Raw genomic sequence first — 13,669 nt, forward strand, 5'->3', positions numbered from 1 at the left:
GAATTGGGTACTGTCGTGCTGATTGTGGTGTGGTAGTAGTAGGCTAGTAGCAGAGAGTTTGGGCCGTCGTCGTTTGGCGGTTCGGCCGTCCGTCAGTCCGGACTCCGGAGGAGGTTTTACTTGATTCAAAAACGGGGAGAGGATTTTTTTAACGGTGGATTTTGTGCGTATTTTGCGAAGGTATGAAGTTTAACAGTATAAGGATTAATTTGTAATCGTATCAACATTAATCTGGATACCTAGTTTAGTTCGTATCAACATTACTCACTCTGTACCAAAATAAACCAACTTCTGGAGTTTAAAATTTATTCTAAAATAAACCAACTTCTACCTTCTTATCTATCATCGGTCCACAAATCAAATATTTTATCTCTTCAATACCCCTTACCTACCCACCCATCAGTATAACTTGATTTTAATTAGGGGCATTTTGGCCATTTGTCTCTCCCCTTGAGAGTAAGTTTAATAGTATAACCTATCGTTGGCTCCAAAAATCTCCACATCAGCAATAGAGCTAGGGGGTGTTTAGATCCACGGGTGTAAAGTTTTAGCGTGTCACATCAAGTATTATACAGTGTGTCACATGGTGTATTTGGGCACTAATAAAAAAAATACAATATCCGTCAGTAAACCGCGAGACGAATTTATTAAGCCTAATTAATCTGTCACTAGCACATGTTTACTGTAGCATCACATTGTCAAATCATGAAGCAATTAGGCTTTAAAGACTCGTCTCGCAAAGTAGTCCCAATCTATAGTTAGTTATTTTTTTAGCCTATATTTAATACTTCATGCAAGTGTTCAAACGTTCAATGTGACAGGGTGTAAAATTTTAGGATGTGATCTAAACAAGCCCCTAGTGAATAAGAGTAGTATGTGTACAAATAAGTATCCCCTCCGTCTCAAAAAAAAATCCAATCCTGAGGATGTATCTGAACATACAAGTTGTCCAGATACATCCTTAGAATTTGTTTTTTTGACAGAGTAGCAGTAGATGTTAAATCATCTACACCCAAGTAGAATACATCTATTCTTAATTTCTTAATCTAACCTTTTCACGTATGTCCATATCCTTTTGCTCTCTATCCAATCGTTCTCTAACTACTCCCTCCGTCCCAAAAAAAGCAACCTATGAGGGGATGTAACCCCTCTTAGTACAACGAATCTAGACAGTGTCTAATTCATCTTGGAACCAATAGGAGATGTGGTAGCATAGATAGTTTTCACCTTGGAGCGTGTGAGCAGTTGACGCTTATTTATTCGCTAGCTTTCACTCTCTTTCCACTCATTTAGTCATTCCCACTCTAGCTCATCAATTTTTCCAACATGGATGCAGTATAGCCAACAAAAATGATCTATTGTACCTGCTCTAAATCCACCATGTGAAATCAGGATTGGAGTTCTTATGGGATAGAAAGAGTAGTCTATTATGTTTTGATGGTAGATATAGGACCATGTTTTCATGGTAGATAAAGGATTTAGTATTGCGGAAATTTAGTGGCGTTAGCGTTAAACTCAATAGTATAGCATTAAAGTTTTGGTTAGAAATTATTAATACCAAGTGTTGGTAAACTCTTTAGCCAAAAAAATAAAATATGCCTTTACGGTTTTTACACATCTGTGTCCATCGTTAACTCCTCCGTTTCTATCTAAAAAAACATTCTTTATGGTTGACATGGTTTCTTTTCCTCCCATGCTTATATCTATACCTATTTATATCTCTACTCATACTAATCGAGTATTCCTAAACAATTCTGAAGTTAGTCAAAGAGAATATCACATGTTGATGGTATGCTAACTCCAATATTGATTAAGGAAACTAAATGTATAACTATCCATTTACTAGCACTACTTACATATCTAACCTATTACTAGGTAGAGCTGAGTAATGTTGGGTGTAAACAGTATGTTAAGTTATATACGACTCATATACAATACATGACGAGTAACAATAAAGATTTAGTCAGTGTGCCACGTAAGCAAAATCAAGTTAGATTGTTATTTATACTTGGTTTAGGAGTCAAAGGGTTGAATACCTTAATTTAGGATTTTTTTTTCTTGTGCAAAACATGTTAAAATAGGTTGAATATCTTGAATTGTTGTAGAAGATGCGAGTAAACAATTCCAACTATAATATTGATCATTTTTTTATAGGTGCAAGAGCAAATAAACGAGTACCAATGTAATAGCCAAATAGGTCAGTAACTTAGACCATATAAATCCGGCACCATCGATTCGATCATTGATAACCTGATAGAGAAGCTACCGATAGACAAGCTTCTTAAATTAGGATGTTGAATATACCAGCAATATAGACAAATAAAGCAACAGCAAAATATGTTGTACATCCCACTGTTAGCAACCCAAGACCCAATCTCAATGAACCTATATCCAGTACAAGCAATGGAGGTAGAGGTGGTTTTGAGCTACAATTGTATTACTACAACTCAAGCTTGTGGTGGAAATGGAAGTGAATAGGGGTACAAATTACTAGCAGAAGTAGGGAGGAAGAAGGAGATCGACAAGGAGGCAAGCCCGCCTCCAGGTCGCCGGCGCCGCGGTTCGCAACCTTGCCAATTGATCTGCTTTGCCCCCCTCTCCTGTAAGCTGATGCTGCTATGTATTGTTTTAGGTTGGGGCTTTCTTGGTGATGGGCTGACAGCCCGTGTGCGGCCCACCCAAGACCCTGATACCCACATGCCAAAAAAAGTTGAGGAATATGCGTCTAGATTTCAACTGAAACAATAATGGTCATATGCAAGTACTATGCAGAATTGAAGATTGACTTTAAATTAAGACATACAGTTAGACCATACCCCATTAGTTGGGAGAGTGTCTGACGTCGCCAGGTGAGCCCCTTGTATAGGTTGCAACCACCAGACCTGGAGAGCAAAGAGATCTGGTCAACCGTTCATCAGTTGAAGGCGCACGCTCACAGTTAGCACCACCATTATCCACCACCGTTATCTTCACAAACAGAAGCACTCCGAAATACTACCTCTGTCCCAAATTAGTAGTCGCTTTGACTTTTTTCTTATAATGTTTTACCATTCGTCTTATTTAAAAAATTAGTGCAAATATAAAAACGGAGAAGTCATAATTAAAGTACTTTTAATAATAAAGTAAATCACAAATAAAATAAATAAAAATTTTATAATTTTTTTAATAAGACGAAAGATCAAAAATTACGAACACAAACTCAAGACGATATCCTGAGACGGAGGTAGCAGTAAACCCCTACAGCGTCAAGCGCTTCAACCGGCAACATAGCCATTGTAGTGTAGTAGTATAGTTTAAGCTAAGCGCCGTCCGCTGACGGCGTGCGCAGCCGCATGCAGGCGCCGCGGAAAAAAAGGCAGAGCAGCAGCAAAGCATAGCATCGTCGCGTTGCCTGAGCCACAAGCCATCAATCACGGTCACATTCAAGCATCCGACGCAGCTGCAGCTACAGGGGCTAAACGAGACCCAACATGCAGCGATGCCACCACCACCACTAAACAAATACTCCACGGAATATTTCACCGCGGCATGTGCCGGTGCGTGCCCCGGGTGGTGGCCGCACTCGCAAGCCAGGTCTCTGCGAAAACTCGTACTACACATGCAAGTATCCAACCTGCAGGTTCAGCTCAACTCCAAGCAGCTCGGCGCTTTCGGCCGGCCTGCGCAGAGAAAGGCAGCCGCCGACGAGCCGCCTGCGTCAAAAAACGCTTGCAAGAAAGCTCTGACGCTGCATCCGCCGTGGCATGTCTCTTGCCGAGAGAACAGCACTCACCCAACTACATATACATCCTCCTACCAAAAATAGGTTCATTTTCATATGTAAATCAGTAAATCTAGACATAGATTCATCAATTCATGTTACTACTACGTACACCCTCCATCTAAAAATAAATTTAATTCAGAGTTATACTGATTCACATGTATAAAAAGTGAACTTAATTTTAAGATGGAGTGTATACCGGGCACGAAAATACACATGATGGCATGAATACCTGGATATAGGCATCCCCTTCATTCTAAAATAAACAAACTTTGTGGATGGAGGGAGTAAAGCCTCGTCAGATTGCAACTGTTATTATTATAAGCCGAAGCCGTAGGTGCATTGGCCATTGGGTGATGGGTCAACACCAGAGAATCAACTAATCAAGCATAAAGAAACTGAACATGTGGATGATCGAGAATCACAGCAGCCACAGTATCCCAGAAGTCCATAACATCAGGATATAACGACCAATGTTATCTCTCGGACACCATCCTGTTCGTGCTGATAATGTTTGGACCTCAGTTGATACCCCGTCAAGGTTTACTAACAAATGTGTAAACTACCAAACTACATACCAGCAATGTCTACCAAAATCTGACGTGGAAATGATGCGAGGAATATCAATTGCTCCAGAAAATGCATAACCTTGCTAGCTCTGATTCAGACATCATGCAGAGTACCTTGATGGTTCCTGCTTTAATCTAGCTTATCAGTAAATAAGAACTTCGCTGAGCTTTTACCACCTATAATGAACAGCAGAGGGGTATTCTTGTTGGACGACAGCTGCTTTCACATCCCACAACTTAACCGCCTAATCTGCACATCATAAAAGTATCAAACCAAATATATGAACAAATGTTCATAATTCCAAACATCAATCTACAGAACAACGGAGGATATCTTGCCTAATTTAAAATTTCAATGTACAACATCACATAATATCAGGGCGTCTGACTCCAGCAACTTTGTCCCATTCCTCTGGGGAGAGCATGTCAGCCATGTACTTCTCTTGACCACGCCAAAGGATCTGTAACTCACACAAGTTAACAAATTCAACATCTTGCAGAGTGAAATGTGTTCAAATACACAGCCAATACAATTTAGCAAGCTACCATTGGAGTACAACAAAAAGATCATGAGTTTCATGACTGCATTGTGCAACGAACAGATTTATATGGCTGACTAAACAATAGAAAACTAGTACGGCTTGAACTTCAGATATGCCGAAAACAGCAAAACAATAGAGGTTTGATGAACGGAGAAACAACAATACCTTGTCAATGACACCAAACTCCTTTGCCTTCAAGGAATCCATATAAAATGGTCCTCTCATCACCTTGTCTATTTTCTCTGGTGGCTGATAAAAGATAAATTTATGTTCTAATGACAACAACGAACCAAGTAGTTCAAGAAATATATTAAAAATATACACATACATTCCCCGTGTGCCTTGCTAAAAGTCTCACTAAGGTGTTCCTGTTGTGCACAACCTACAAGAAGCAAAAGAAGGTAACTGTGACTGATTATGCAACATAAAAACGGGAAGATGAACAAAGGAGAACTAAGATCTCCTGCATGCCCTGATAAAACTCTCACCATAGCAGAAAATACTAAGAACTAAAATCACAGATCATACCTCTTTTGCCCGAATAACAACATCAGATGCTTGCATCATTCCATATGAAGGGATACGAGGTTGCTGAATCATAGCTGGCATGATAGAATCTTTTCATCATAAAAAGGAAACAATCAAGGAAAGAAAGTACTCCTGGCATATTAATACCTTTGGCATGAGGGAACATATAGCGTTTTCCTTTCTTTCCTGCTGCAAGTACAAGACAGGCATGACCTGCCGCAGCTCCTATACAAAGTGTATGGATCTGCAAATCAAAAGGTAACTTCATTATCAGAAAATGAAAACCAGTAAACCACATGAACAAACTCATGTTCAACAACACACCCTAAATTTTCTGAAAAGATAAACAACAGGTTTTGACAGTTCAAAGCATCAGTGCTCAAACACATGGCAAGTTTGAAGTTACAGTCATTTTTTTATTGAATAAATCCATAAAGAAACTAGGGCAAGACTATTATCTTTGAAAGATTTCATCCAGCAAACAAGCAAATAGCATCCACCAATAACTCCTAACAAACATAGGAATAAAGGCACCTCTGTTCAGGGTGCTAAATGTTAGAAAACAAACTCTTAATCTTTAGTAGAAAACGGTATTCTGCAACATAGTTAGTGCACAAAATAATAATAATAATAATAATAACTTGGTACTGAAATACTGAAGGACACATTGATGTAATATATGCACCTCAGTTTTCATCCGCATCATGGCATCGTAGATAGCAAAACCTTCACTCTCCATTCCAACCTGACAATTTTCAAAATAAAACGATGATTAGGGGGTGGGTAAAGGGCTTAATATCTCAAACATTGGTAGTTTGACAGGCTAAGTAAATAATTTAACCTTGTCAAAGCCTTTAAACCACCCTAACCCAAGAGGTTAAGATTATGTTAACCACCCCCCCCCCCCCCCAAAAAAAAAAAAAGGTGGAATAAGCTAACTGACCACAATTGATCCTCAAGAGTCTGTTGTACTGCTAAGTGCTACTACTACCCCACCTTTAAACCACCCTAACCCAAGAGGTTAAGATTATGTTAGCCCATAGAAAGGTGGCATAAGCTAACTGACCACAATTAGTCCTCAAGAGTTCTATCTGTTATACTGCTAAGTGCTACTGCTACCCCATCTAATCTAGCCAAAACGGTAATTCAGGTTATCCATGTTAATTGACAAACGTAATTTTTGGAATTAAGCTTAGCTAACTTGGTTATCTTATCCCCTAAATCAAAGTCAGTCTAAGAACAATTCGGCAATTATGATGATAATTAATGACAAAAGGCTACTTAATACTATCAAAACGGTAGAGAATAGTTGACTGCGAGCCATGAACTGAACAAGATAAGCATGCTTACTGGTTCACCATCATCACGAGCTGTTCCTGTGGAGTTGATGTATATGTAAACAGGTTCTTTACTATTCATCCACTCAAGGTACATCAACTGCGCAACGACAAGCTCTGTAACTGCTGGCACCAACTACATAGCAAGAAAAAGCAATCTTATGAGGCTATAACAGCTGCATGAATAACCGATTTAATAGATATTTACAAAAAAAAAAGAGGAGAAAAGACATTGGTAGTCCAAGACATCTTAAATAATGCAGAGTATATAAGAAAGAATTTGTTATGACAGGCATACACCGGGAATAGAAGTCATCCAACCTTGTATTCAAGAATTAGGTCAACAACAATTATATTTTGTTGCTAATATAAACAATTTTTAACACCACTGAAATGCAAAATGTCAGTAGCCAGTCCCTAGTAGTTTCAACTTTTGATAGCTCAGGATCTAACATTCTCATGAAATTGCTTATCCACGTTGGTTGACCTCACCAACATTCTTGTCATCATGTTTTACATCCACATATGTAAATAGTAAGACTTGAAGAAAATATTTCACATAGAGAACATGGTGCAATTCATACCGGCATGCCAATGTAAACAATTCGGCCATGAAGAAGCAATGATGGCAAGTCAGGGGGAGGCCTTCTAGGCCTGTGCTGACTGTAAGAACTGCTAGATCGTTCCACCTGCCACAGATTATAGGTAATGAAGTATTAAGTGAAGCAACGTTCAGTATGAAAATAAAGGTGTTCTCTGCACATACAGATGATTAAGCTGGGTGCATTACAGTTCAAATCAGCAGTTCATTGATTGAAATCTTAACACAATAGGTATCACCATGTATAAGCGTGTAACATCCCAATCCCAGGTAATCTTAATGTATTGCTTGAGGAGCGATTGAGGTTGTATTTTACATGTTACTAGTTGAGAATCTTTTAGAATTAGTAATAAATGCTCCCTCTGTTTCATATTACTAGTATAATGCCCATGCGTTGCAATGATTTTTTTTTTCTAATTGTCTAATATATTATCATTGTGCTAATTTTACTGCCATTTCACAGAGATGGAAAATTTCACAATATTCTATCGTTACATTTTCCTTTCGACGGGGTCTATGGTATGTAGGGCTGTCAAAAAAGCTCTAGGCTCGCGAGCTGCTCGAGCTCGGCTCAAGCTCCAGACGAGCCGAGCCCGAGCCTCTCCCTAAGCTCGCGAGCTTTGTCGAGCCGAGCTCGAGCTTCCAACGAGCCTAGTTATATATGATTTTTGTTGTTATTTAATAAATTAGGAGATCAAATATGTTTTGTATGCCTTATATTGACATCATATATTTATTTTATTCTTTTTTACTCTTCTACTAATATGATGAACTAGAAATTGATTATTTTTTTAAAGATTATCTTTGAAATATATATTGTCTTACTTAAAAATCAAGCTCGGTAGTCGAGCTCGAGCCGAGCTTGTTAGAAAGCTCGAACATTTTATAGGCTCGGCTCGAGCTTGTATCGAGCTCGAGCCTAGGCAAACGAGCTCGCTCGAGCTCGGCTTGTTGACAGCCCTAATGGTATGTGGGAGCTAGGAAACAAGAAAAGTTTTTATCTCACGGTTCATGAGTCCCGCATGGTAGTTGGGTGATGGTAATGACAAAGTCACCACTACCACCACTACCATCTTTTATGTTAGTACAGATAAGTCGCATTGATTTTTTTTAGTCAAATTTCTTGAAAGTTTGACCAAGTTTATAGAAAAATAGAGCAACACTTATAGTACCAAATTAGTTTCATTACATCTAACATTGAACATATTTTGATAGTTTATTTGTTTTGTGTTGAAAATATTATTATATTTTTCTATCAACTTGATCAAATATAAAGAAGTTTGACTTAAAAAAAGTCAAAACAACTTATAATATGAAACGGAGGTAGTACCAACCTATGATAGGTGATGTTGAGCGCTATGCACTACTTTGATTTGTGCTGGACTATGGATGATTATAGTCATTCTCAACCTCTCATGTTTCGGCTAACTCGCGGAACGCTATGTTGCTATTGCTATGGACTACGGCATCAGCATCTCATGTTTCGGCTAACTTTTTCGCAGGAAAATCACGGGAAACCCCTCCCCCCCAATCACCTGCGCGGGCGAGGCCATGAGCTTGGCGTTCTGGAAGATCTCGAGGAACGGCAGGTGGTCGTCGCCGCGGCGCCCGCCACCTGCCGCCGCCGCCTGGAGCTCCTCCGGCGAGGCGGCGGCGAGGGTAGACAGGAACGGGTCGGCCCTCGGGTTGAAGAGCGGGTTCGGGCTCCCCCCCGACGCCGCCCGCGCCACCAGCGCGGAGGAGGACGCCGCGCCACCCCGCGCCTGACGGAGCAAGGTCGGAGGCAGGGAGAGGAACGAGGAGGAGGCCCCGGAGGAAGGTGCAGTGGAGGGCGTGGGGAGGCGGAGCAACAGGGAGGCGGACGCCATGGCGGCGGGCGGAGCTCGGCGGCGGCAGCCGTGCGAGCTCGAGCTCGGGGTGTGGGAGGTGAAGATTGGATAATTTTGGTCGGGGATTTGGGAGAGGAGTGATTTGAGTGGTGCAGTTTGTTCGTCGTGGGCTTTGGATGTGGGCTCACTGCGTAATGGGCCGTAGGAAACGGAGATGGGTTATTTTGGGCCTTACGGGATACTGACATGTGGGTCCCAATCGTCAATGGGATGGGGACAGCTTTTTTCGCGAACGTGCAAAAGAATTACACGTTAATATATTAGAAGAAAAGAGTTATAGTTGCACGATGCAATCAGCCAAACCGGCTTATGCAAAGGGAAGGGGAAAAAAGCAAAAAAGAAACTGGAGTTTAAAAAACTACGGCGGCTAAATACAAACTCCAAACAGCAGGAAGGGTGCGAGCCACTCTACACTCCCAACAAGTCCCCAAAAGCGGCAATGCCAGCTAAAGACCACAGATGGCCCTCTGAGTGGATGGACTCCAGAACCACTGAGATCGAAGAGAGCGCATAGTCGAAAACCCTAGAGTTTTGTTCCTTCCACAGCTGCCAAGAGACCAAGAGCACCAGGGATGGGGACAACTTGCAACGGGAGACGGAAGGCTTTCTCAAACGGAACTAGTTTCTCTCCGAATCAGAAGGCTTTCTTAATCAATTTAGTTTTTCGTCTAGATACTAAGAAATTGTAGTCGTAGAATCCAGAAAATGGACAAAAAAAATCACAAGTTGGGAAACCTAACTTTTTTAGATTCTCATAATTTGACTTGATACCAACAGCTTCTTATAATTTCAAGTTTCCCAAACAAGCCCGAGTCTCTTGCGCTTTCGGGCATAAGCAATGTGCCAATGTATATTGCTCAACTAGTCATTATAGGTGGAACCATGAGAAGTGATCATTAGCTATTTTCATTTCTCACAATGGTTAAGTTTAGAAGTGAGTTGTAAGGTGGGCCCAGATAAATAATAAATGAGTATATTAAACAAGATTCCTATTTTGCAGGTGCGCGCTATGAAATAAAATCGTGAACAGTTTTGGCCCAGCTTCACTACGGCGAAGGTTTTAGGTCCAGTAGATCCATGTGGATAACCCATTCCTCATTTTCTTTTCTTTTTTTTTCCAGTACACATTATCCTCTTAAATAGATCTATTCCACACCTATCGCTCTGCTTCACCTCCTCCTAATGCTCCCACTTCTAGTTCGCCATCACTTCTCCCAACCTCTATCCAACCTTGACGTGCCACTTTTCCTTGCCTTCATCTAACATCAACAGCATTGGCAAAGTCCGCTGCTCCTAATTAACTCCCTCTTCCTCTTCCTCTCCCCCCAAGACACCAACGAGGTTAGGATCACCTTCTCGCCTCTTCGATGTGCTACTCCATCAATCGATGCTCTGCTCGAATGAGAAGCCGGCGAACTCAAGACATCAGCTTACCCTTCTTCATCCTCCACGTCCTCAACAAGACATCGACCTCCTCTTCTTCCCCTTCCTTTGGCGAGTCTCTTGCTACCGACAAGTTTCCAGGTTTTGCGATTTTTGGTTGAAAGTTTTAGGTTTTGAATTGAAAGTTTTCCCATTTGAGTTGAAAGTTTTTCAATTCAAGTCGAAAGTTTCTAATTCGAGTTGAAAGTTTTTCAATTCGAGTTAAAAGTTTCGTGTTTTGAGTTGAAAGTTTTCTAATTTGAGTCGGAAGTTTCAATCCATAAATAGAAAGTTTAAATATTCTAATTTTTTTATTGTTCTTAGTTGAAAGTTTCTTTTTTTTTAATTTGAAAGTTTTACAATCTGATTTGAAGTTTTAACAATGAACCATGGATAGAAAACGCTATTCCAATCCACTCGTCACGGTAGGGGGCTTAATATCTAAGTCGAAATTGAGGGGAGCACGACTTTGCTTCCTGACGTGTGCGCGCGTATTAATAACCCCTATATTAAATATCTCATATGCATAGAAAAAGAGAGTGTGAGGAGAGAAGAGAAAGATTGTATTGTTGTTTTGTTATATTGTTGTTTTGTTCCTTATGGCTACCCAAATGCATATGGATAGCTCAAGCCATGTACCACTGTAAAGATAATACTCACGATGTATAAGTAGATTATACTAGGCTTATGACTTCTCCCATTCTATTGGACACATATGCCTTACAAATGATTTTTTATTCAGTTTAATGGAAGGATTTAGACCAATGGATTATTCGTTTTTCCTAGTATGCCCTTATTCTTTTTAGAAATCGGTATTTCAAGGTTGACGGTTTGTACGGAAGGAAAGATGTTTTTACATGGAGGTGGAGTAGTAGAGAAAATACGGTATAAATACATGCGCTCACACTCATTTTTATGAGTGCTCACACGCTCTCCTCCCCTATAAACATCTTTAAAAGAATGTACCAACATATCTTGACGTCTTGAGGTTGACGAAGTTATCACAAATATCTCGCTGTCGACTAATACATAGCCCAAAAAAGCTATAATTTGGAGGGATAAATTCCACCGCAAGTTGTGCTCGGGGAAAAAAAAATGCGTTCGCAAATTCCTGCCACATCCTGATTCCTGCCAATCAACTTGCTGGGTTTCCATTGGAGGGGTGAGAAGCTTCGTGTGGTTTTTGGTTTGGTTGCGACGTTGGGTCAATCCTATTACAGTTTGTACCTCCCCAGGAGATTGAATTGTCGGCGCGATTACTCCTCTCAATACTTCTCTCTCTTTTTTATTTTTCCCCGCGAAGCAAGCTCCTTCCGCGTTCCAGTTCAACAATGTTTTCATCAGCACAGAATCGAGCTATGCATGCAGCAGGAAATGCTTGTCTCCGATCAATCGAAGCATCCATTACTTTGGTAGCTAGCTAGATTACCCTCGTCAACATGACGATGCAAGATGAGTATTGCAAGTGCAATGTGCAACCACATGTCATGGGAAAATGACAATAACAGCATAGTAGTAGTAATTGAACGCGCTGTAAATTAAATCAAGCAGGATAAAAAAAACCCTCTCAAGATCATGGACATCGAGACAGGCAGAGTGACCAGATGGTCCAGATTAGAACAAGAGCTCAGGTGGCTACAGGAGATCGGGTTTTATATCATCTGTCATAATAGCACCATCATTACAAACACTAATATGTAGAGTAATAGAATGGTGAGGTCCACATACGAATAACTGTATAGTGATATTGTGGTAGAGGATCCCCTCGGAGATCGGCGACAACTAACAAGGGCAAATAAGGAGTGGAGGAGTGGCACACGAGCTGCATGCGCGTGCAGTGCACCGGCGAGCTGGCTAGCTAGTCGCGGCACTGGGTGATGGCGGAGCAGCCGCGGGTGTAGGGGTTGGCGTCGGCGCCCGGCCGGCAGTTGTAGTAGGACGCGCCGGGGATGGAGCACGGCACCGAGTTCCTCATCAGCGCCGCGTAGCTGATGTACTGCGCCGCCGCCGCCGCCCCGGCCCCGCCGCCGCCGTAGTCGCCGCCTCCTTCGTCGTCCATCAGCTGGAACAGCCGCCGCCGCCGCCGCCACCGCCTCAGCCCGACGACGCCGACCTCCCCGTCAGCCACGCATTCCTCCTCCACCGTGCCCTCCAGGCACGGCGCCGCCCGCATCCCCCAGTGGGCGACGAGCGCCTCGGCGGTGGCGGCCGTCGCAGGGACGACGACGAGCGCCGCCGCCGCGGCGGCTACGAGGAGGACGAACGGCAGCGCGCGCCGTGCCATGGCGGACGTCGGCAACGGAGGCCCTCTGTGCCTTGCGATGCGCGCGGTGGTCGCCGGCAGGTGTGGAGACTGGAGAGTGGCCGTAGCAGCTGACCAGGGGCATTATATACAGGCAGCACAGAGATTCTGGAGACTACTAGGCTTCGAATTCTGTGCAAATTACGTGATAATGACACGAAAAGTTGACCTTGTTTAAATTTGACAAGCGACGACTGTTTGAATTTGGCTGAATGCTTTACTTGTGATGTTAAAAAAAAAACTCAACTAGCAGGGAAAGATCACACCTGCTGACCTGCATGGCTTGCCATTAAGAAGAAGTTTCAGCCAAATTAATCGAGAAAGGCCACAAAATACTGACCTATAGCCTACGTTATTTTCTTTCAAGTAAATTTCGACCATCTTTATTTACTAAAATTTCACATTAAGCTATGGCTAGACTCATGTTTTCACTTAATACCACGTATAATTACCATTGTTTGCACTTTAGACCTAGTTTTATAGTTACCATCACACGAGTTGTTGTCTAGGTGCTTAGCATTTTACAAGAAACAATGATATAGAAATCTTTGCCATGCAAATATGCTTAGCGCAAGAACAATGATTGTAACATGTTATATGATATCCTATCAAATTAATGGGACTTCATTACTACTACATATGAATATTCACAACCCTTATACTAGGGACAAAATTGGAGAAATATTGAGTTTAAGAACTATTTTTCCAGAAAAGATATT

The 13,669-nt window shown here is 41.6% G+C and overlaps 2 protein-coding genes across 3 annotated transcripts; both read right to left on the reverse strand.

Annotated features, from left to right (window-relative positions):
• Positions 1–4,196: 4,196 nt before the first annotated feature.
• LOC127768494 (ATP-dependent Clp protease proteolytic subunit-related protein 3, chloroplastic) lies at positions 4,197–9,278 on the reverse strand. 2 transcript variants are annotated; one of them, XM_052294082.1, is made up of 10 exons: positions 8,873–9,278; positions 7,321–7,425; positions 6,750–6,872; positions 6,085–6,144; positions 5,547–5,643; positions 5,400–5,473; positions 5,200–5,253; positions 5,037–5,120; positions 4,669–4,790; positions 4,197–4,574 (listed from the first exon to the last, which is right to left on the reverse strand). In XM_052294082.1, exons 1-9 carry the CDS (start codon positions 9,203–9,205, stop codon positions 4,695–4,697), a joined length of 1,026 nt encoding a protein of 341 aa, XP_052150042.1. In that variant the 5' UTR covers positions 9,206–9,278; the 3' UTR covers positions 4,197–4,574; positions 4,669–4,694. The 2 variants fall into 2 exon arrangements, with proteins under 2 accessions (XP_052150042.1, XP_052150041.1); XM_052294081.1 differs by having other exon boundaries at positions 4,197–4,579.
• A 2,913-nt stretch (positions 9,279–12,191) lies between these two features.
• Positions 12,192–12,976, reverse strand: LOC127768847 (uncharacterized). Its single transcript, XM_052294500.1, has one exon. The coding sequence runs from the start codon at positions 12,930–12,932 to the stop codon at positions 12,507–12,509; it is 426 nt and encodes a 141-aa protein (XP_052150460.1). The 5' UTR covers positions 12,933–12,976; the 3' UTR covers positions 12,192–12,506.
• Positions 12,977–13,669: the final 693 nt, after the last annotated feature.

This window comes from Oryza glaberrima, chromosome 3 (genome assembly GCF_000147395.1).
Source record: "Oryza glaberrima chromosome 3, OglaRS2, whole genome shotgun sequence".
NCBI lineage: Eukaryota > Viridiplantae > Streptophyta > Magnoliopsida > Poales > Poaceae > Oryza > Oryza glaberrima.